This window comes from Takifugu rubripes, chromosome 12 (assembly GCF_901000725.2).
Source record: "Takifugu rubripes chromosome 12, fTakRub1.2, whole genome shotgun sequence".
NCBI classification, from domain to species: domain Eukaryota; kingdom Metazoa; phylum Chordata; class Actinopteri; order Tetraodontiformes; family Tetraodontidae; genus Takifugu; species Takifugu rubripes.
The window spans coordinates 7,516,626-7,541,040 of NC_042296.1; the positions used below are offsets into that span (position 1 = coordinate 7,516,626).

Genomic DNA, 24,415 nt, shown 5'->3' on the forward strand with positions numbered 1-24,415 from the left:
CAGGCTCATGGACTGTATAGACGCGGCCACGTGACGCCGTCAGCCAAATGCATCATTGTCAAAAAACAAGAGCCAAAACAAACCTTTAGCTGTTGATTAGCCACCATAAGCTTATAGGTTTAGTTAGCACGTTAGCCCACCACCTTATTTACTATGTAGGTTAAAGGAATGAACTTCATCAGCCTGTTAGGATGAATAATTCTATAAATAAAACCACTCCAGACTTCAGTGTAAAACCCCTCAAAGATCCAAAGGCAGCACAGAGACGTATTATCATCAAGACGAGGCAGCGGTAAACCTTTTGGGATGAGGAACAACTTTAACGACTGTGTTTATTAGCTGTGACTCTCTTGAAGCCGTTGTTGATTTGTGATGTTTACTAATAGAAGATGAAGGTTGCGGAGCATCAGAGGTGACACTGGAGACGGGCCCGGAGCCTTTTCTGCTCAACAATGAAAAAGGCGTAAATCAGCAGAGCAGCGAAGAGTGGGAGTCGGCGTTAACAAGGTGGCGAGTATTTAAAGTGTCCCGCACCGCTGAAAGCCTTTTTCATGGCCCCTGGCACAAAGCTTTGGGTCTTCGTCACCAGTCCAGATGTAAGCTCTGTGAAATACAGGGAAGAGGGTGGATTTGGTTCAGATGAAAGAGTGCAGGGTTGATGTCTGCATGAGTGTTAAACAGAGCTGAAGTTTGAGCTTTGGCTTGAGTTGTGTCTCCTGGATTTGGCCCTGCGGAGGTTCAGGACGGTTGGCAGCTCCCTCAGGGTAACATGGTCTCCTGTCCAGCTCCAGCCTAGTCTGGAGTTGGCGCTTTCTCCCTGTGTGGATGTTCTCCAGGCTGGCCAGGTTCTCTAGGTTCTTCCAACAGTCCAAAAACATGAGCAGAAAAGTGTGTGTGTGTGTGTGTGTGTGTGTGTGTGAGGAAGTGTGTCCTGTGACAGGTGGATGGCCTGTCTAGCAGTGGAGGTTAACATAAACTGGATGGTTGGAATAGATGGAAGTGGATCCTGCTGGGACCGATCAGGTTCTGGAGACGCTCTCTGAAGCAGGAAAACCCCTCGGGAAGATTCCCTGAATTAATTTCACTAAGTGGGTTTGGCTGGTCGGAAACTTGTGTAAGAGAAGTGAGCAATTACTTTTCTAATACGCAGTCACATCCGCATGTGGTTTGCCTTTTAGATAATGAGTATTTGCAGCCTTTGGTTATAAATTGAGTGGAAATAAGAGACAAATATTGTTGGTGTCATGTTCTGTTGTCTCATCAGAGGAGCTCCAGAATAAATTTAGTTCTGTTTCTCTGTAAACAAGTTTCTCTTGTGTCATTTTTGACTGCTGATTGGAACCAAACTGGACTGGATGGATATTAGATGTTGCTGTAGAGACCCGTCTGTCAAATATTCTAGATGTTCTGTGTGTGATCTGAAGGCCTTTTTGTGACCCAGAACATGTAAGTTTACCTCTCAGTCACCCAGTTAGTCAGTCAGCACTGGGACAGGTGATAACTGAGGAGGTTGGATAAAAAAAAACATCATTAAAGTTATTCTTTGAGCAGGAACAAGCAGCTCACGTTCCATCATCGTTCCTGAAGTTCACTCAATCTGCAGAAGCCACATGAAACTTCCAGGACCAGCAGGAGTTGAATGGCTCTAGCTCCTTCACCAGCTCCTGAAGTCCATGAGTAGCTCCAGGATGATGGTTTTCCCAGTCTCCTCCTTGATGTCTGCCTCAGGCTGGATCCAGTGGCAGCAGAGGTTCTTCAGGTTCCTGTGGGGTTCACTTCAGACTGGCTGCTCTGAGCTGCTGTCGGGTCAACAATGGGCTCTCTTCATCATTGGCTTGACAACCAAAGCCTCAAGTGCTTTTCTAGACAGGAGCAGGATGAAGATGCAGGCCCACCATGCTCCTTTCTTCTTTGCCGTCCAGTCAAAAGATCATTAGCCAGCTTCTCTCCTGACCCACCTGTTGCTACTGAGACAGCAGAAGTTCCACCATCCTCCTCCTCTGACAGAGTTGTAGGAACCAATTCCAAGTGCAGCTTCAGTTAAACCTTCTGAGACCTTTTTAAATGCCGTTGTGTCATCCAGGGAGGCAGCTGCTCCGTCCTTAACAGTTCAAATGATGTTTGGCCTTCAGACTGTGATGAAAGTCCCAGAAATTCTCAGTTCTGCTGTAGAAAAACATTGATTGTTCAAATGTGTAAAGTGGAGATGCAGTTCAGCAACAGCTTTCCATCATTAAGGCCTCAGTTGTTATATTCCATAAGGCTCTCACCTGTGTTAATGATGAAATTTGTGTGAAGTCTTAATGATCTCCAGTGGAAAAAAAGTCACCAGGCCTCTAAAGATTTAATAAAAAATAATCAGAAAAGCTGGAGGATCCAGGACAGGAGAATATGGGCGTGTGAGTAAAATCGCAGCACTTCAGTGGGCGAAGAGGAGGCGGGAAAAGCTCAGCAGGAGAGGCGGAGGTCAGTGGGGCCTCGCGAGCAGCCGCGCGCAGCTTGTTTCCTGTGATCCGTGAAGTAGAAGAGAAGCTCTGACCTCCTGCCATCAGATCCACGCGTCTGCGTCCACCTGCTGTTTCAATAAGTGTGCAGATAAAACACCACCATTCGGAGTCCTGCGTCCTCACTGGCTGTTTCTGTGCTGCTGGTTTGTTTCTGCAGGACACGTGCGTGACAGAGCCGACCCGTTGCTGATGCCGCTGTGGATCATGGCCCGTGACGTAGGTAATGTAGACGAATCTTCTCTCTGCTTTCGCATAAATGCTGCTCGGAATGCTGCGGGGCTGTGTGAGCTTGTTGCCTCTGGGAAGAGGACTCTTCCTCTTCCATCACAGCTGTAAGTGACGGCGGAGGCGGGGCTCCTGACCCGGGTCCTCCATCTCCGTGGACAGCCAGGGACACCGCAGTCGTCCTTTTACTGCCGTTTCATGGCAGAAGTGCTGCTTCACCTCAGAGCCTTTGAGTCCCGCCAGCGTGTACAGAAATGTGTGCACGTGTGACTGTTTAGAAGGTGGGAGGAGGGTGGAGGGGGGGGTGGGGGGGGGGGTGATTGTTATTGATTGTTTGGGTGACGTGGACGTCTTCTGTGTGGTTGATAGTGGATGTTCTTCTCTCAACTGTTGCTCCTCTTCAGTAGTTAGAATATAACGAAACATGGCTTAAACAAGGCTGCAACTGTAAAATGATTTCTGTTTTATATGAAATATTAATGATTTAATGACTGTTGTGGCGTAAAGCGACCTCCGATCACATGACCGAGCCGCCAAAGCTTCGCCACATTTAATCCCCTTTAATATATATATTTTGTTATATATATTTAACGTCTGTTTTTACATAGTTTCACCAAACATGATCATTCCTTTCTGCTCTAACTGTTATATTTGCTTTTCACGAGGCTTCGTGAAAAGCAACAAAGCTTTTCACGAAGCTTTTCAATTTGCTTTTCACGAAGCCTCGTGCGGCGTTCTGAACCAGAATAAAAAGAACATGGATTCAGAAACGCTGGCTCCATCTTTTATGTCTGACAGCAGATGAAATGCAGACATACGTTTGGTCTGTGATTGGAAGCAAAGTGAAAATGGGGCATGTGGACGGCATTTATCTGCTGTTCGAGCTCGCTGAGTGCTGAAAGCCTTCACAGCGTGAGCAGTAATTTAGCCATTCACTACCGGGCGCTGGCTGCAGAGGAAGATGCATCTGCAGCCAAACACTGACATTGGAATTCTCAACGCTCTTCCGTTCTGACGTTTCTTCCGCTCTGAGTGGCTCCTGATTTACTGTCACCAGACGGTCACGTTCCCGGGATAAGCTGCCTCTTCACGAGCCGTCTGATCGTATCTCTGATGCAGTGCACGCTCTCCCCTATTTGTAATTTGGTGGTGCAGTGAGCACATTTAGATGATCTTTAGGTTAAGTGGTGCATCTGTTGCTGTCCCTGTGAAACACCTGTAGTTTTGATGTCCTTTAGACTTTAAAGAGAGCATCAATAATGGCCTCCAAAGTGTACCTGCTGTATTTGTCACTGTACATTATTAGGCAATTTTGTCCTGGTGTGCGCGTGCGTGTGTGCTCCCATGCGTGCATGCGTCTGTATATGTGTGTGTGTGTGTGTGTGTGTGAGAGAGAGTGAGCAGTCTGAGCGGCATTGAGACGGTGCCGACAGCTCCTGTTGCTCTTTTAGACAGGAGCATCTGCCATCGTGTGAGCAGAGCTCAGGCTGCGATGATGCGTTGTGTGTCTGAGCCTGCGATCGGGCTGCGGTGAGGACGGGGTGGCGGCTTTTCTCTTTTTTTCGTTCATGCTTTTAATTGTGGTGATCCGGTGGCCTGGAGGAGAGGATTGATTTTAAAGCTGTGAGCAGCAACATTTTGGAACTCACGTCCCGTAACGATGGCCTGGGCCCACAGATGCACTCTGTTGTGTGTGTGTGTGTGTGTGTGTGTGTGTGGTCGTGTCATTTTGGTGGGCGCCGGCCTCGTGTGGTGAAGCCCTGCGGCCTGGCAGTGACGTCGCTGACAGAGATGGATCGTCCTGCAGCGGCGGAGGGTCGAGGATAACGCTGTCTCAGCAGCAGCTGCCTAATCACACAGGAAAACCACACGTTTGAACACTTCTATCAGGAATTCTCCCTTTTCCTCCCTTGACCCTGAAACTGCCCCCACAGGATCAAAGACCTTGTTTCCATTGGTGAGTCCAGATCCCAGATATGATAGTTAGTGAGGCAGGTTTGGATTTACCAAAATAAAAGTCTAAGTTTGGTTTGGATGATAAACTTTGGAACCAAACTGTGACCACAGTCGTTCATTGACGTCTCTGATGTCTTGAATTCTCCGTCCAGTTATCTCCACCTGAGCCGCCCTCAATCTTTCCCCCTGCATCCAAACTCAGTTTTTCTTGTTTCTTTTTTGTAAACTTTCAGTGCCGGCGCCAAACCAAGCATAAAAATAATGTGTCTCTCGGAGGATTTAATATTGAGCTGTCACGCAAGATCAACTTCCCAAATAACCACGACTCTCTGCCCCTCTGCCAATAAGCAAATAGAGAAAATGATGAATCTGTCACGGCCTGGAGGCAGGTTCCCAACATTTCTGGCTGCAACCATTCAAGAAACGTATTATTCCAATGTAACTTAGCAAAAATAGTTTCAGATCGGCAGCTACTTTTTTTTGTTTCGGAGCCTTCTCGGCTCCTCCCAGCTGTGTCCGTCACAATCAATCGCCAAAATAGGAATTGATTTTGCTCCACCGCTCATGGGGCGTCCACGTTTCTTTAAACTACCACTTGATAGGTAATAGGGGTCAAGGGTGCAGGGAGGTATTGATTTCTCTGTGATGTCGGCAAACATGAGCCGCTTCCCTGGCACACGCGCACGTGCACGTCGGCCTTTTATTGTTTTGCCAATAGCGTGAAGCCTCACTTATGGTGTGTTCACTGTCATAAATCTCCACACACATTTGCAGATGCAGGAAGTGCTGCTTCAGCGTATAGGTAGTGGGCAGTGGTGCTGGCGCAGCGCTTCTCCGTGCTGCTGCGGCGGCGGCGGCTGAGGTGTATTTTTAAGTTTATGGTTGGCTTGCGTGCATCCGTGTGTTTGGGGGAAACACTCAGACGTGTGAAAAAGCCCCACGAGGCTGTTGGAGGGTCTCCCCATGAGGACACCCTGTAGGTGCCACTGCGCTGCACTTTTGTAGGAGTAGTTGCGGCCACACCAGGCTGTTGAAGCCCCAACGCAAACAAAGGGCCGATACCCAGGAGATTAACTCGGGGCCACGCGGCGCTCATGAGCAAATCCACATGGCGGTCAATATTTGGGGATCAGCACGGACCAGTGCTCGCAGGGACGGTGGTGTAAACACGGTTTGATCCGCGCAGCAGCGAGTGAAGCATGTCTGAACCTGAACTATCAGGACAAGAGGCACCACCTTCATTTGTTAAACAGCATTTGGTCTTTTTTTCTTTTTTAAAAACCATTGCGCTGATCTGCAGATTTGACTTTTCCTCATTTTTGAAATAACGTTTCCCAGAACGCAGAAACTTTGGGCTGTGGCCTCTTTGCTGAGGAATCTCCAGGCTGGCTGCGGTCAGATTTTAAAAGAAGTTCATTGGTTTTCTGCTGTTGTGGGGACAGAAGGTGGAGCCCAGCAGCAGAACCAGATGCTTTCCGATCCTTCTTTCACGGTTGTTGAATTTATCCCTATTTCCCCCTCACATACATATCATCTGAAGTGGAATCTGTTGTCCAGGCTGCTGTGTTGATCAGTCATGCTGCTGCTGGCAGCTTTGAATACAAGCTCTATTTTCACGCCTCATTTAATTCCAAAGTCAGAGCAGCTTGTCAGCTGTTTTATTATATAAAGTCTTTTCCTTGCATTAAAAGTTCTCAGACACAGAAACACGTTATTGTTTCCACTGTGCAGATATAAACAAGATCTCCTCTATCATTTTTGCCATCTCTGGATTTATATACATATAAGTACGTATAGAAGTGCTCTTATAAACAACTGCAAAATTCTGCCTTCTGGTCGCACCCAAGTTGGACTTTTATGTTCCTTTAGAGAAAAAACATCTTCGGGCTTTACAAGGACCATCTGAATCTACTTGTAGCAGGTTTAGCTTTAAGCTTCGGAGGCTCGCTCAGCACCGAAGCTCCAGGAGTTCTTCAGCTTCATGGAGTCTGTCAGGGTCCTCGGCTCAGGCTGGAAGTGCTCAGTCTGAAGATCAGCTTTGCTTTTGGGACAGCTGAGGTGGAATGAGCGTCACATTAATGGGTGGTGATGTTGCTATAGAGACCAGGATGTCTGGAACATTCTTCTAAACGTGTTGTCACGGATGTTGGACAGGTGGAAGGGAGTGGAGGGCTGGATGTGGTTGTAGACCTGCGTCACCATGGAGATGGGGCAGTGCAGGGTTGTGGATCTCAGGTTAGTTAGTTGAGGACCCTGAGCTCCTCTGACAGACCATGGACGCGTCTTAGTGTTCTTGGCTGCTCGTGAATCACGAGTCTTTGAGTGCCAGGACGTGAGCTTGCTCCGCCCATTTTAACACCTAGGAATCAGACGTGGCTTGTACAGACTAACCTGATATCCCACAATGCATTTCACCTCTGCCAGAGCCAGCAGAGCTTCAGAAGTCCGTTTAAGGAAGGGGGTCTGTTGGTGCTTCTTGTTTGCCTGCTGCACAGAGAAAGATCAAAGGACTGATAAAATATATATAAATGAATATTTGTACCGTATGAATATTAAATAAATGAGCCGGCTGATTCCTGGCTACAGGTGAGGCGACACCAGCGCATCAAGATTAACATATTCATAGATCAAAAAAATCTTTGACGCTATTGTGTGAATAGTTAATATTCATCTCTGGATTATCCATCATTAATCACCACATTGTTGCACCTCCACTGCCTTCAGCCAAAGCAGCCATCAGGGGAAAAAATGTTGAACATTCCAATCACTCGGAATTCTGCTGATAACAATAATGCAATGTAACATCATGTGCTTAGCATTTTCACAAACCTATTGTGCAGCTCTGTGGCAAATGGAAGGTATAATGTCGGTAATCATCCACTCATAAAGTTGGAGAGCGGGAGGCTGGAGGCTGCTGCCAGACAGCTGCAAAGATATTGGCCAGATACCTCAGCTGTCAGCCTGTCAGAGGCGGGGGAGGGCGGCCAACGGTGTCACCTGTAGGCTGATATCTGCGTGAGTGAGAACCTGTTTGGAGACGGTTGGGTTCGGGGGATAATGACCGTCGGCCCATTTCGGCTGCCGCAGCCGCAAAGTTGATTTATATTGATTTCAATTTTGGTTCCACTTTAAAAGATGTTGGTGTTTAGCCTGATGGCTGCTCATGCAGAAAATCTCTCTGCGGCTCCTGAAGGGGCTGTCGGCCGTGCGACAAAGGTAACGATGCTAACGGCGAAGCGCACGTTTGTGGCTACGTTCAGCACGCATCCAATGAGATCATTAACATCAGCTTGATTCTACTTCTGGAGCGTTGTGCATGTCGATGCTCGCTCCAGTGCTAGTGCTAACATTTGTTACCCCATGATGCTACCAGTAGCAGTCACCTGTTTAGTGCACCTGTCTGCGTTGAATTTGTTTTACAACATTTTTAATAAGTGAAACAGAAATACAAGAGCAGGCAGATGGTGCATCAGTGGGATGTGCACTGACATTTCTTAGACGGTTCTCCTCAGGCTAACGTGCGCTGCGTTGGGCCCGTGTATTCAAATTTATGCAGGAGTTGGCTGGAAACACCTCTGATAAAGTTGAATGATTAATATGTTGAATAAAATTAAAATGAAGGTGTGTAGGAATTCGCGGAAGTACATTTTGAATTAATGTCGTGAGGAACGAGCAATGAAGCTGCGAAATGTCCGCAAGCTTATTTAAAAAGTTTATTTAAAAATTTAATTTATTTAATTTAAAACCGAACATTGTCCAGAGCTGCAGGTATCACCATTGTTAACTCCCACTGACAATCTGAAGAACCTCTCCTTCCATAAACTACAATTCATCACCCTCCAGAGCTTCGTTTGTCCTTCTGACCCTAAAGCCGTGTGGCCTGAAGCGTTTCCCAGCCTCCAGGGGTGGGTAAATCTTTGAAGTGAGGCGGACACAAAACCATCCAGGTCCAGTTGTAAACGTCCCTTGATCTGAGGCTTTTAAGCAGCCAATTATTTACTTTCAAAAGAGATGTCAATCAATCAAGTGTAGGCACGTTGGGCCGGAGCTCAGCACCTTTACCACAGAGTTCTGTGATGTTTTGTTGTATTTATATTTGTATTTTTGTGAGGAAGAAAGCAGGAAGTAGAGCCAACTGGTGTCTCAACAGTTCTGCGTGCTCAGAAACCTGTGGATGGGTTTTAGTTGGCCTTGAAGTAGTTCCGGGAGTTTCGGCCTCTTCTCACTGCTCATTGCAGCACTCAGGTCTGCGGTGCTTTTGCACCCGGAGCTCCAGGATCATTGTTCTTGACGAACCTCCTCAGCCTTTTTCTGCATTATTGATTTTTCCTGCCAGATTCTTCTGCTTTTGGTTTCATTTATTATTGATCTACTTTTTGGGGAGAAAAAGGTGAAATTTTCTTTATTAGAATAAATTATTCACTCTGTCTCCACTGCACTATTCCTTTTATTTATTAGTCCTTCATCTGAATCCAGGAAGAAAACTCAAACCTAATTCATATTTTCTGGTAACGATCGGTTCAATCGTTCGTATGTGTGCATTTTCCAGTCCAGCAGCCCAAACGTGAGTGACAGCGCCCCCCCCATCCCACACACACACACACACACAGACACACACACCAGCAGTGGGATGGATCACGGCTCTCCCCGACAGATGTGACTCACAGCTTCATGTAAAAGCTCCTCCATCACCCAAACACCAGCCTGCGAGCAAGGATGCACTTTCTCATCAACGCACTGGCCGTGCCAGCGAGTCGGGGGGGCTTCACAGCACGCTGAGGTGGATATCAGTTGACAGCCAGCAGGAGACACAGAGCTGTTGGCTGTTTTTGTTTTGGTGGCTCTTGATTTTGATTTTAACGGAGCGCTGCTCAGCGGGACGGTGGAGCGGCGGCATGAATCAGCATATGTGGAGGTTCGGTAAATTGTAGAGGAAGGTCACAGATCCACAGCTGACGCTGGTTAAAAGGACACGCTGATAAAGGTTGTTTCTGTCCCCTCGTTCCAAACCATTCAATCTCCAGTTTTTAAAAGGTTAATGTGTCAAAACCAACTCTGGACTCTAAGTTACCGTCTGTGTCTGTCAGCTGGATCGATATATCAGTAATAGTTGCAGATGAAATCAGAATTAATTGATTCAGGAGCAGCGTGGAGGAGACTTGGCTATTCAAGAGTTTTCATATAATAATGAGGTCTCTGCCTTCTTCGACCTTCTCGCTCAGCTTTGACCTCCAGAGAAAAACTTGAGGTCGTCTGTCTGGAATCTTTGAGGCCATATCTGCCTGTCTGCATTAGCCTGCTGTCCCGGTCGAGTGTCTCATGTTGGCAGGTTCATCTATCACACTTTTCATTGGCCTATTGATCACTTGACCTAACTTCCACGTATGACCCAACAGAAAAACTGTGTTACTTTAACCATCATGCTGCACTCTGGACACTAGCAGCTCACTGGAGCCTCCCCTGGCAGTGTGTGGTAACGCAGTAGTAGCTGAGTGATTTACAGTGCTTAAACATTTAGGGTGTAAAGTGCCTTTCACAGAAAGTTTTGGCTATAACACAAGGAACCAGATCATTGATGATAATGATGATGATGGTGATGATGATGATGATGATGATGATGATGATGATAATGGGAGGGAGTCTCTTTGGTCATGGTGAAAGCAAAGATGCTACAGGTGTTACACCAGATACTGTTGATTCCTTCATGAGAGCTGAGTTGGGCCTCTGAGGCTGCGCCTCATTGGACAAAGGCAGTTTTTATTTCCCAAACACACAACTGGAGCAACTCGATAAAGGAGAGGTCCAACTGCTGCAGCAGTCCGTATTGGCAACCCGTTAATCACCGCGCTTCTTCCCTGATTAATTAATTCTTTATAATGACTGCTGTCTCATTTAGCAACAAGCTGGTGCATCAGCGTTTTCCATTGAAATATTTACGATCAGATCTTCTGTTGTGTTGCTTTGGAGCTGGAGGATGATGGGAACTCTACTGAACAAGATGAACATGAGGGCAGGGACGTTGTGTAGAGTGGAGAAGTGAGCAGGAGCGTGCACGAGCGTGCTTCCTGCACAGTGAAGCGAGCTCTGGGTGGATTCTTCAACGCTGCTGTGAATGTTCCCGTTTACGAGCTTCTGTTTTGCAAATTAGTCGACAGAATTCTTTACAAGCAGGGATTTAATCCTCTCCTCTTACTGTATGCACACACACATGCGCACGCACGTGGGCGCACACACACCTCCTCCCATCATGGCCGACGGCTACACGAGCCCTTTAATAACTGCTTGAATAATGCAAGGCCGCCTCGGAACCAGGACTTCGTTCCCGGCCTCGCCTCCGCCGTGACACCACCTGAGCCGGAGATATCAGGAATATTTGTTTTTCCCTCGTTGCTTTAATATCTTTTCATCACCCTCTTCCTCCGCAGCCTCCGTTTTCCGTGTGTCACCTCTTCTCCCCTGCTGCTCTGCTCATTGTGCAACGCTGCTTCTTATTCTTTTTCACTTCACGCTCTTTCTGTCTATTTGGCTCCCTCCTCTCGGGGAAAATGAAGGCAGACGTAGTCTCGTGCACGAGCTCGCATCCAGTCTAGTCTTCTCTCTGTCACACTCTCCAGTGCAGTGTGTCGTTTGACTTTTGGCTCAGGCTCTTTTTCTTCTGACTGCTCTTTATTCTTGAAATAAGAATGTCTTTTTTTGAGTTCTTATTCCTCTTCCCCACCTGGTTTCCCTTTCTGGAGACTGCAGTCTGAAGCAGAGAAGAGGAGGGAGGGATGTCAAAATCAAATTAGAGGAAAGAGAGCAGAGAGGCTGCGGAATCAGAGCGAGCTTCAAAACCCTGACATCAGCGCTTCATCCTTCCACAGCCTGCATATGTTGGATCAGATGTGCACGTTATTCCTGCTGGAATAACTCTACTTCTCTATTGACACTTCAGTTTGAGCTTATTTCAGTGATGTTGTCATGGAGGCTTGTTCTCGGCACAGCTACAGCACTAAGGTCCTGCGGGACGTTAAAGCGCTGCCATATTTCATCTTTAATAGCGTTGATTTAAAATGTCAGGGGTCCTGACTCGGCTCATCGGTCCTCGTGAAACACAGGAAGAGATGTCACCTGGACAAAATCTGAGCCGTGATTACTGGTTAAAAATATGTGGGAGCTGCTTTCTGAGGAGATTTCACTGTTGCGCCGAGTGTGTGTTTGTTTTTCTGCATCTGCTTAGTAGAAACATGTCTTCTGGTACGTTGACATGAGTTTGTGAAGGCCTGAGGGAGAACTGGAAGCAGGGGGTTAATTAAAGAGAGTGAAGCTTAGTCTGAACACACAAATATGAGAGAGAGGCGTGTTCCACCTCCTCTAACGTCCCCTGTGAATCCCTCCCAGGCTGTGTACTGGTCCAGGACCAGCACAGACCCGAATGCTCCTACACACCACTTCCATGTGATGTTTGAGTTGCAGCCTTGCTGCCATTATGCAGCGGTAGAATACTGACCTCCGGGAGGCTGCTGTGACCACTGATTTCACTAAAAACAACCTGCTCTTCCACTCATAGGTGGCACCCGGTTAATTCCTGAGGCTGAGCAGCCACGCAGCCAACCAGGGGGGCTGAACTGGAGCATCTTTATGGAAAGCAGCCTTGATTAAACCCATTCATTACAGTCCCCCTCTGCGACATGTCACAGGGCCAAATAAGTCCCATTCATCTTCCATCCTGCACTGGCGTCACGGTGCTGGTGTGTGCACGTTTTCTCTGAGTGGTGGTAATTACAGGTTGCAGACATGTAGCAGCAGTGGAACACGTCACATTCCCGTTGCCCTCCTGAGCTGAAGACGTCACTAGACCAGCTGATGACTGTTGATGTCAGGAACTACAGGTTGACGTTTCTGGGCTGACCTTTGGATGGAAGACTTGTTGACTGTTGCAGAGCTGCTGCAGAAAAAGAGCAACTTCTGAACCTCGATCAGTGTGACATTAATCAGATAAATGCAGATCTCTGTTCTCTGATGAAGGTTTAATAACTCGGGCCTGCAGAACAGCCCACCAATGGATGAAAACCAAGCATTAACACAATTAAAACCTGTTTTTAAACTTACATGAAGAGTGTTATTGGTGTTATAGTTCAGGAAGGGCCATGTGATGATGAAGATGATGAGATGATGAAGGTGATACAGATATGTGATATTTGTGGTTCTGTGCTAATAGTTTAGAAATGAATCATAGTGTTCCACATCATTGCCTGATTGTTTTGGTGTTTTTTTTCCTCTAAATGTGTTTTTCTTCCTCTATGTTTTTCCATGAAATCAATAGCAGCACATATTCGACAGAGCCGTTGGACAGTAAAAAACCTCAATCAGAAGCCTTTTGTATCCCTTTAAACTGGGCCACGTTTTCAGATGTGTGAAAACAAAGTGATGAATTCCAGCAGCAGAAGCTTGGACATGAAAGCTCAGTTCCAGCCTCACCGCTGCCCTGGTTTGGCTGTTCAATCTTGATTTCCTGCCCGCTCCTCTTTTTCTCTTCCCCTATTCTCTCCCTCTTTTCCCTCCCTCCTCCCTTCTTTCTTCCTCTCCTGTTGGCCATCAGAATCCATTACTGGGCTGATTGATGCTTCAGTCCAACATCGCTGCACAGCCTGAAGATGTGTCTATAAATCTGCACGCACGTGCATTTCAGAGGCCTGGATGGACAGAGACGTGACTCAGCTGGAAACCCCCCCCCCACCCACACACACACACACACACACACACACTCTTTCAGTAATGACTCCTTGTAAACCATCATTAGACGGTGTCCTGCTGTATGTCCATGTTCTGTATGTTCACTGCAAATGACTTTTGACTTCATAATGAGGTGGGAGTCGGGGGTGGGTGGATCCCTGTCCTGGTCCCTCAACTCTTCACACACTCTGAACAATCACTAGCTCTCTGCTTATCTCTGTCTCTCTCTCGAAATGTCAGAGATTGGCATCAGAGTCTCGACACGCGTCTCTGTCTGTCCTGTCGATAAGAAATCAGAAATCTTCTGTTTCCCTTGTCTTCTGACTGGAAACGTCAGTCGTCTTCAGGTGTTGGAGCCTCTGTAGGTGAGCCGATCGTGTTGCTCCATCAACTGTCGACAAAAGTGCCTTAAGCTTTCAACATTAGATCCAGATTTTATTGTAAGGAAATAAGAAAATGACAAAGAAAGTGATTAAAACAGCAACCCAGAAACATTGGAATGAGAAAAAAGTCTAATAAATGTGAAAATCTTGGCAATAAGCTGGTAAGTATTTTTGGCAGTGAATTTAAAGTTTAAGAATCTTCAAAGGCAGGAGAGTAAACACCCGGGTCAGCTCAATAAAGTTCTGGCTTCAGCAGCCGCAGCAACAGCAGCAGCAGCGCAGGAGAGGATCCATAAAACATATAAAATGAATCAAACCTACAGTAGCATGTAACAGCACGCATGAACCAGCATAAAGAGATGTAATTAATACACGGGGGAAGGTCCGCACTCGCCGACCCCGAGCAGCCGCAGGTTCAGTGCTCCCGAGGAGGCGCTCCATACCCGGACCTGACTTTGTGGCTAGTTTGAACCCAACTGATGATGATTGATCACTCCATTTCCCCCCCTCCAGTTCAGCAGAAAGTCTCAGCCTCTGTTTCAAACACTCCTCTTTCTGCGTTTTCTGTCTCCGTCCACCAGAGGAACCATCTCACCTGCACCAGGTCGGGTTTGTTCCCGCTCGGCTTTGCCTGGCGATTTTGATGCGTTCGAGTGCATCGCGTTAAAGGTGTTGCATGGCCTGCATCTGCAGCCGTGTAAAGTGGCTTTCGGATCAGTCATGCGAGTGCAGCCTCGGCAGAGCAGAGGGAGGAATCCATCTCTGCAGCACCGTGTTAAACCTGCAGCGCGCTCCCGGTTCCACGCCGTTGCCGCGTTGGGCGCCTCCTCTTCTCGCCTCTCCGGAAGGCGTTTGTGTGGGATGCACTTTGTTTTGCAACAGCAGCTTAATTTGCATTTAAGTTTTGACACATTTGCTGCCACCACCGCCGCCTGAATCTGCTTCTCTGCATTTTTCCACTGGTTTACCAGTGATGTATTCAGACCGATGCTGGTTTCAAGTATGAAGCACCATTTTTCGGAGTCTTTCTCAGCCTTTTCTTGGGTTTCTGATTACACGTTTGGGGAAGTTCCCCTCCCAAGTCTGTGTTTTTATGAGCTGCACTGTGAACATTGATTGTTTTTGTGCTTCTGACCATAAATACAGCGAAACAGACGTGTGTATTCCTCCAGCAGCCATCCAGAACAAAGACAGGGTTGTGTTTGATCAATGAGCCTGTTGTTGTAATAATTACAGAGTTAAAGCTGGTGACTGATGGCGAACATTCATGCCCTGGTGGCTTCAATTCCAATGTTTAGGACGATTGAAAAACAGTCTTGTGTCATTTGCACAAGCAACTCATTGCAATTATGCTTCCATAATTCAGGGTTGTGTAGATAATGCCTGTCTGGGTCTTTCTAATAGCTGATATCTTATCGACATGCAGGAGTAACAGGGCATGTACAGAGCATCTGCATATGGAAAATATTCATTCAGTTGCACCTTTGTGCCTGCTCAGGCAGAGCATCAACATCACTAATCCACTAGTCCGGCAACCTGGTCAATGTGCGTCTCATTAAAAGTGTTTCTTCTTCTGTGGTGCTTAATCAGCCCTGAGCAAGAAGCTCCATCACATCAGAGATGGACACAGACGGAGAGCGACCGACGCCTCCTGAAGTGAAAGTTTGATTTTAATGAAATCATCCTCCACCTCCGCTCTCGAGACTTCGAAGCTAGCGCTTTAATCACGCTCCGTGTTTACAGCGCGGGTAATCAAGTGGTGGTGGTGGGGGGAGGCCATGGATGCGCTAATGAAATCTTTTTAGTGAACTTGAGTTTCAGCTGAAAACATGGAGAAAGTCATCAGCGTGCTGTTGACATCCATCCTGATGTCTGAATGTTCTGGGGGTTTAGTTGTGATTTGGAAGGTTTGAAAATCTCATCTTTGATATTTGAAGGCAGTGTGGTGCGATGGGTGTGGTTGACCACCTCACTTATCCAACCACAACGTCCCTCCCACCAGTCCCGCTGCAGTCGATGTCTTTTAAGGATCAGTTCCGTCTGAGGACAACTGCTCAAATCTCACCTCTGATTCTGCTGCGCAGCCTGAAGGTGGATTTAAAGCCTTGCCATGGTGATGATGTGGCCACAACAGTATTAACAGACAACTCTCTCAGCTCCAGGAGCTTTGTGCATCAGTTGAAAACTGCAGAAAGGTTGGTTGGTTGCAGTATTTCCACTAACGTAACCACGGATGGACGCCTGCACGCCGCCCACCACCCAGCAAACATCTCAACGGCCCAGCCCAGCCCAGCCCAGTTCAGCTCAGCAGGATCCATTTTTCTCCCTGAACTGGGTGTTTCTATAACAAAGCAGCACCTGAAACAGTGAGATTTGCCCCACATGCCCCCTCCTCTACAACTGCTGGCGAAACCACTCAATGCTGACTTTGGTCCGTCAAAACACGATTTATGCCGTCTGAGTCTAAACTGCATTCAAGGGAAACAACCTGAACTGACTCACTGGGACTTTCCATTTCTTCATCCTGTCGATAAGAAAACAGCCGTTTGTCTGAAGCCTTTTGTTGCCGTGTCCCCCCCCCACACACACAAGTTCTGCCTTTTCCATCACGGTCGGCGTCTCGGAGGGTTGACTTTGCCAACTGATTTTTGCTGCTAGTCTCTCGGAGTTCTGCCTGATCGCGGCTACGTTTCCTCCTACTTCTAAACAGGTTTGGCGGTTGTGTTGATGGGAGCTGCTTTAGGAGGTCAAAATCACCCAGATGAGGGCTTCTGGGGGAGGGTTGCAGGACGTTTCTTTGTGTGTGTGCGTTTATGTGACTCATAATCTTAAAGAGGTCTTGTTTTTTGCTCCCACTTCCTGTTGTTCAGGAAAGCTTTTCTCGTTTTCCACTCCTGACCTGATAACCTACGCTCTCACATGCTGGAGCTCCTGCAGGCTGCTGATTTGTGGTCTGATTAGTCTGAACAGGTCTGCTGAGCGACCACCTGAAGCTTCCAAAAGCAGCTTCACACTCATGGGCTGTCTACAGTATGTTACCACAGCTTGTTTTACAGGATATTTTAAACATTTTCTGTCTGCCTCCTTTCGTCTCAAATTAGTCACAGTGTGAAATTCTTTTCAGTTCCCACCTCCTCCAAAGAAAGAGTTTGAATACATGTTACCTTCTCTAATGCAGGACAGTGTATCAATGTTTCACTTAAACCTGGTCTGAGACGGGCCACTGGGGGCTAACGCACGTCATTAGTGTGAAAAAACCGCACTGTGCACGCGCTCGGCACCTGTAGATCTGCCCTCGCACGAGGCGCTAAACCCTGAACTGTTTGCAGTCAATAGGTGTTTGTTTTGAGCAGCTTTTTGAGCTTGAGTTTGCTTTTCACTGAGCACTTTCAAGCACCTGACAGTGTAGATTTAACTGGCTCAACTGTGAGGAGGACGAGCACCAGCTATTGTCCAGCAGACATGGGACAAATAAACGCAAGGGAAGAAGAGCACAAATAAATCCAAAAGTATGAAACACACTCCCTTTCCTTTGCCTTCCCCATGTTGGAATATACTGGGACGTATTTGAACTGTAATGCAACGTAATTCCCACTTCTATCAGGTTTCACCTCTTTACTTTCTCAAAAGAATCGAATCATTAGCATATAGACTCCTCTTCTGTTGTATTCCTTTTATTCCCGCATGTTATTTAAATGATAATTAAACATTATTTAATTTTTTTAAACTATTCATCTCTGTAATGAGGTTGTCCATCAGAGCTACCTCATCATTCCTCTCTATTATGACTCGATCCCTATTACAATGTGCATTTTTTATAGATTATATATATAGATTATAGATATGGAGCTTTGCCAGATTTGCCCTTCCTTCATCTCTCTCGCTTCTGGTAACTGTGGAGATTATGTCCACCCTTTTCCTCTCGCCTGCTTGATCTCCATCATCCCTCCATCACCTGCACGACTTTGACTGCATCTTTATTCTGCTTGGACCCGTGCTTTATCCTCTGTGGTCCTGCTCTCTCCTGTTTGCTGGCGCCCAGCTGCATGCTGTCACGCTGCGGCGTGAATCTCAGTCTGAGCTGCTGTGTGGAAGAAAACAGGACATTATATTAGAAATGAAATCCACTGTTCTGAACATTATCTCTCAGAGGAAACGACCTCACGACCTGCCTACGGTGCTTCTGTTCCATTTTGCCGACTTGATTTCCAGCCAGAACCGCTCGCTGTGTCTCAATTTCACAGAGCTACTTCACAACGTGCTGCTGCTCCCCACGGAAACGACGACTGGAATTACGATGATGACATCACCGAGTGGTTCGCTAGAATACACTCGAGCAGGAAACGGTTTTCATTTCTGTTTTTTTTCTGTGTTGATGCTTGTTTTTACATTTTGTGGCTGTAAAATAATAAATCCTGGAGGTTATTCTGATGTTTGCTGATCATCAGCAGTCTGAAGTGGCCGCGCGACCTCTGATAAAACTTTATCTGCTAATTGTTGCGGCGATAAATCCTTGATGTCGGGAAGGAAAACTGAAATGGTGTTTGCAGATATTTAGCAGTTAATGAGGCCAATACGAGTGGATTTGGGTTTAATGTGGCTGACCAGAGCATTCAAATGTCATTTATTGCAACTGTTGATCTAAAAACATGAATAAACTCATCTGATAGATGTCATCATTCCTCCATTTCTCTCTCTTTCTCTCCCTACAGGGTCTCCTGCCTTTGTCAGGTGAAACACTGTGATCCCCCCTTCACCTTCCCCGGACACCGTCCTTTAACCCCCCCCAAATCCCTCCTGGTCTCACCTACCAAAGCCCAGACAACCGTTGCCTTTGCCCCATGGTGGCCCCACGGCCCGCCCTCTCACTGCTACTGGCTGTCCTGGCCTGCACGGGGCCCGCGTGCCCCTCGCCCCCCCTGCTGCTCCGGCCCCGGGAGAGAGAGAGGGACTCGGGTGTTGTCAACATCGCTGTGGTCCGCTCGGGATCCTCCCTGCTCCCGGAGACGGCGATGGTGGGAGGCGCGGGGGCCGGTGAGCCGGGTCCAGGACTCGGAAACGGTCTGGGCGGAGGCAAAGGAGTGGTGGATTCAGCCGTGCTGGAGGGAGCGGCTGCAATGGCTTCATTTTCTGCTGTCTCCATGTCGCCGGCCCCGCTGGTGGGGGAGATGGTGATGACGCCATCAGGTTCGGCCAACGTCATCTACCTGGCTGTGAACGAGAGCAGCCCAGGAAGTCTGCTGCTGCAGCTGTGTGAGCTACTGGCCACCACACCTCTGCAGGTAGATGCTCAGACCCACACGATGCCACAGGAGGGGGGGATTAGCTTTGGCCTCATTAGATGTATCTAAGCTAAGCCCATTAAAACACCAGACAGTAACAGGAGGAGGTGTTGGCTGCAGCTGTTTCCACACGATGTGATGACCTGCTGGGAACGGTGGTTGCATTCCAGTCGGGTTCGACATTTTTTTGCAGGCTGGCTCATAGCTGCTGGAACCCGACTCTTAATTTACTGCATTCATTCAGCCAGCCTTTACTCACCGTCTCACCTTGTTATGGATTTTGTGAAAAGGCTCTGACGATAAACAAAATTAATCAGCACCATCCGCACCGACGGGGAAGGCATTCGTAACCTTTATTGTGCTGCTTTATATTGCACTCACAAATACACAATGTATACATAATCTGCCCTGATGCATCCAGACCTGAGCAGGAGGGGTGACACAGGTAATCTAGGCACAAACAAGTGGCCTTTCTGGACAACAAAATGATGTGCAGAAGCCAAATGGGGGATTTGAAGCAATAAGCTAGTGCTGGTCTTCACACCCTGAGAGGTTTGAGCGTAATAAAGAGGACAAGAATGATGGTTTGTCTTCCACCCTTTCTCCTCTCTGATTTTATTTCTATGAACAGTCCAGTTTTATCTCCATCAGCAACATCTGTGCAGTTGTTTGAGCGTTGTCTGGCGCCGCATGCTCGTTTATAAGCCAATGGTTAGAGTTACATATGAGGCTAAAGGTGTTATTGGTGCTTCGCAGCACTTGATCACTCCCCAGCCTTCTTTTCTTTCAAAGGCAGCATTTGAAAGACAAGCAGCACGAACAACATCAAAAAGATACCAGGTGAAAACCGCGCCCAGGTGTCGATTCTCTCCATTCAGCTGCATTTAACACAAATAACAAGCTGCCCCGTCGTTCATTCGTGCTCTTTCTCACTGTGGATGAAGCAGATCAGAGCAGCTGGAACAGGTAACAGACCAGAGTGACCATGATTCCTGTTGTCAATTGTTAGCTGCAGGTGCCTGCTGCTTTTCTATGCTGTTAACTCTTTAAGAGAAACCTTTGTGTCTTGTCCTGTTCCTTCCTGCTGCCTCTCTGCATATCAAAGGCTTCCCTGTTAGAAATGAACCGTCAGCCACACTTAACTTCAATTTACTCCCCTGAATGGGAATGAAAAACCCAGGTGTTTGGTCATCACCCTGCCCTGGAATCCCCTGTTTAGGGTGCTTTCCTTCATCCTGCTCACCTAAGGAACATAAAGAGCAGCTGCACCAACAGCTGCTGTGGAAGCAGCAGCAACTACAGCAGCAGCAACTACAGCAGCAGCAACTACAGCAGCAGCTACAGCTACAGCAGCAGCAGCTACAGCAGCAGCAGCTACAGCAGCAGCAGCAGCAGCAGCTACAGCAGCAGCAGCTACAGCAGTAGCTACAACAGCAGCAGCAACAGCTGCAGCAGCAGCTACAGCAGCAGCAGCAGCTGCAGCAGCAGCAGCTACAGCAGCAGCAGCAGCAGCTACAGCAGCAGCAGCTTTGGCTGCTCTAAGAACCATCAGTGCCCCGTTGACCACCTGGTGAAAGCTCCTGAGATACCACAAACCCTTCAGGATGCCAGCTGCATCATATCTGGTCTCACTTTTATATTCTGCCGCTTATTTATTCTCCCTGCAGGTGAAAGTCAGGTCAGCTGCTCCTTTATCTTCAGTGGTTCAAAGCGCATTAACTCATAGTTTTGGTCTGTTTGATTTCCAGGGATTGGTTTTTGAGGAAGAGAGACCACCGCCACCTAACCGGGCCCCTCTGGCGCCCATGCTGGAGTTTGTATCTGCACAGACGGGTCTGCCCGTGGTTGCCGTTGGGGGAGGGTCCAGCCTGGGACGTGAACCACAGGTAAGGGGATTCCTTGATGAATTCCTTGTTCAGCCTCTGGGTCGTGACCCAAAGGATGAGGGGACAGTCCAAAACCAGGTCCACGGGATGTTTTTCTGAACATTTCCAAAAAAGTGCTCCCTGAACCTCGTCGCTGGGAAGTGATGAAAAAGGGGGGAAATTAAGTGTTTGTCAGGATTGCTCCAGTTCTGTCAGCGCTGCTAAGCTCGCCAGCATCACAACCGTTTCTCTTTACCCACTTTTTTAGTCCACTGTCCTCCAGATTATTGAACCTCCTTTCGTTTTTTTTAATATTTATGAATATTTAATATTCATGTGATGGTGTTTTATTCTTACATCTACAGCTGCTTCAGTCTTCACTGATATGGTATCTTCTTATTTACGCTGGTGCCTCCTGACAGACTAATTAGCGAGTCTCGGTTCTCCCAGCGGATAATCTGACAAAAACAAATATTTCAATGACATGATGATGATGATGATGATGATGATGATGATGATGATGATGTCATTGATCCAGTTTATTGGAAGTCCTGCTCAGGAGAATCCAGAGCCCACAGCGTGAACCGTGAGGGCTCCTCTTCCTCCTCGTCCAGGCTCTCTTCGTATCATAAATCAGACAGGATAAATCAGGCTGCTGCCGGTTTGATATCTGACCTAATTCAGCAGCATAAATTAAGGTGAGCTGTATCAAAGTAGGAAGGCAGCAGGAGACTCCCCGAGGTTCCCTCTTGATCATAAATTAACCCTCCTCTCTGAAGAGCAAACAAAATAATCATGATTTAGAAAACTTTCCATGATGTCCCGTGAATAAGCGAACACAGTCGGTCGGATCACGTCCAACGTTCTTTGTTCTTAGCTTTCCTCGTTCCTCACCGTTGCTTTAGCAGTTTTCTCCATCTTGTCGGAAATCCAGTTCACTAAACCTCTGTTTGTGACTGGAGGCTTTGAAATAGCTGCTGTGAAGAGTCGGCACACGAGTCGTCGCGCAAGAACAAGTCGGAACGCACGCAGCATGTTCTCCTCACGCTGCACGGGGAACGCTGGAAAGGTGTTCGCTAGGCTGTCGCTGATCATTCCTTTAAAAATATACGAGAAAAACTGAAACTGTCAGTGAGGTTTCTATCAGCTAACCACAGTTAGCAAAGCAGCACCAAGCTAACCACATGTGTTAGCAGGACAGAGAGGAGGATGGGTTAGTTATACTGGGGCAGAGAGGAGGATGGGCTGGTTATACTGGGACAGAGAGGAGGATGGGCTGGTTATACTGGGACAGAGAGGAGGATGGGCTGGTTATACTGGGACAGAGAGGATGGGCTGGTTATACTGGGACAGAGAGGATGGGCTGGTTATAGTGGGACAGAGAGGAGGATGGGCTGGTTATACTGGGACAGAGAGGAGGATGGGCTGGTTATACTGGGACAGAGAAGAGGATGGGCTGGTTATACTGGGACAGAGAGGAGGATGGGCTGGTTATACTGGGACAGAGGATGGGTTAATTATACTGGGACAGGAGGATGGGCTGGTTATACTGGGGCAGAGAGGAGGATGGGCTGGTTATACTGGGACAGAGAATGGGTTAATTATACTGGGACAGGAGGATGGGCTGGTTATACTGGGACAGAGAATGGGTTAATTATACTGGGACAGGAGGATGGGCTGGTTATAGTGGGACAGAGAGGAGGATGGGCTGGTTATACTGGGATAGAGAGGAGGATGGGCTGGTTATACTGGGACAGAGGATGGGTTAATTATACTGGGACAGGAGGATGGGCTGGTTATACTGGGACAGAGAATGGGTTAATTATACTGGGACAGGAGGATGGGCTGGTTATAGTGGGTCAGATAACATGTGTATAGGGATTATGTGTGCTCACCTCACAGATTTCTGTTACGTCCACAGCTCTTTTATTTGAGGTCATGTGATCAAAGCTCCCTCAGCCTGGGGCCTCGTCTTTGAAGTTCTTTAATGCTTCAAATCAGATCTTCCTCACGCCAACTCTCTTTCAGGAAAGTGGTTCCATCTACCTCCAGTTCACCTGCTCCACTGCTCTCCAGCTGGAGGTCATCTTTGAGGTGCTCGAAGAGTACGACTGGACCGCCTTCTCGGTGGTGACCACGCGTCACCACGGTTACGAGGACTTCCTGGCCATGGTGGAAGGAACCACAGATGGTTCATTCATCGGCTGGGAGATAAAGAGTGTTGTCGTCCTCAATGTGACAGACGACCCCGGAGGCACCCGAACCAAACGCCTGCTGAAGGACAACGAAGCTCAGGTGAGGCTCACGGTCCGAAGAGATAAGCTCGATAAGAAGGTAGAAGAACTTTTCTTTTTTCCTCAGAAAGGTTCTTTGTAGATGAGGAACGTCTGATGTGCAGGCCTCACGCTGTTCTTTCATAATACATTCAATGTTCTTAAATACCATCTGAGAGTGGAAAAAATAAAAAGAGGGAAATGAGAGATAATGGACTCAAAGAACAGAGCCAGAGCGTCATGTGATCAGAGCCAGTCTGAAAGGTTGACACACTGAATGGGAAGACACGATGGGGATCAGGACAAAGCCCTGGAATAGCTCCAAACATGAAATGTTGCCCTCTGGCTATTCTGCTCCTGGAGTTCAGGGTCGCTGGCATCCATTTAAATGTCAGCATCATCCATCAGAATTTGGTATTTTTCTTTTAATAATAATGCACGTACCCATGACAAATGTGCTTTTGCAGTGACCTTCTGGACCCGGAAGGACCGCTCTGTGTGGAGGATTCTTCTGTGCCCTTTGACCTGGTTTCTGTCTCTGTAACAGTTTCATCAGAGATTAGAGACAAACAGAGCTTCAGTTCCTCTGCATGCAAACAAAATTCAGAGGATAATAGAAAAGAGCCCAACTGGGGCACCTGTCTTGTGGAAATTTGGGGTCACTGGTGGAACTTTTGTGTGTTAAATGGGGACGTACCCCCACCACACACACACACTCGTTGTACATTAACATGTCTGGCAAGTGGCGTCAGGATCTGGGCACTCGATTTAATTTTCTCCTGATGACATAATTAGCCTGCAGCACTCTCAAAGAACTTCTCCGCCATTCCGAAATATATCGCTCGCGCGGCCTGACAACTTCCTGTCACAGCTAATGCAACATTATTAATCCGCCGGTTCTTTTTTGAATGAGGAATCGGTGGGAGGCTGCAGGACTTCAGGCGCCGTTTATTTGACTTTACAGCTCGCCTTCAGTATTTTGCACATCACCGGCTTCAGCTGATGAGCCGCACAGCAATGTTGGGTTGTTAGCAATGCCAGGAATCAACCGAGCGGTTCCCTGAGCCAGACGCAGAAAAAGCTCATGGAAATCCATCCCTTCGTTATCGAGACGTGTCCAGGTCCAGCTACAAGATCCGTCTTTAGGTCAACATGGGTCGAAATGTGTCACCCATTAGAAGCGACTAACGAAATACACCAGACAAGTTT

The 24,415-nt window shown here is 47.5% G+C and overlaps 1 protein-coding gene across 2 annotated transcripts in view; it reads left to right on the forward strand.

Annotated features, from left to right (window-relative positions):
• grin2da (glutamate receptor, ionotropic, N-methyl D-aspartate 2D, a) overlaps window positions 1–24,415 on the forward strand; it is a 92,785-nt gene that overhangs the window by 20,779 nt on the left and 47,591 nt on the right. The window contains exons 3-6 of one of the 2 annotated variants that reach the window (XM_029845042.1): window positions 2,665–2,727; window positions 18,499–19,068; window positions 20,817–20,954; window positions 22,962–23,228. In XM_029845042.1, the coding sequence (XP_029700902.1) occupies window positions 18,628–19,068; window positions 20,817–20,954; window positions 22,962–23,228 (846 nt within the window). In that variant the 5' untranslated portion in view covers window positions 2,665–2,727; window positions 18,499–18,627. The remainder of the gene's footprint in view (window positions 1–2,664; window positions 2,728–18,498; window positions 19,069–20,816; window positions 20,955–22,961; window positions 23,229–24,415) is intronic. The other variant, XM_029845043.1, reaches the window with a different exon arrangement.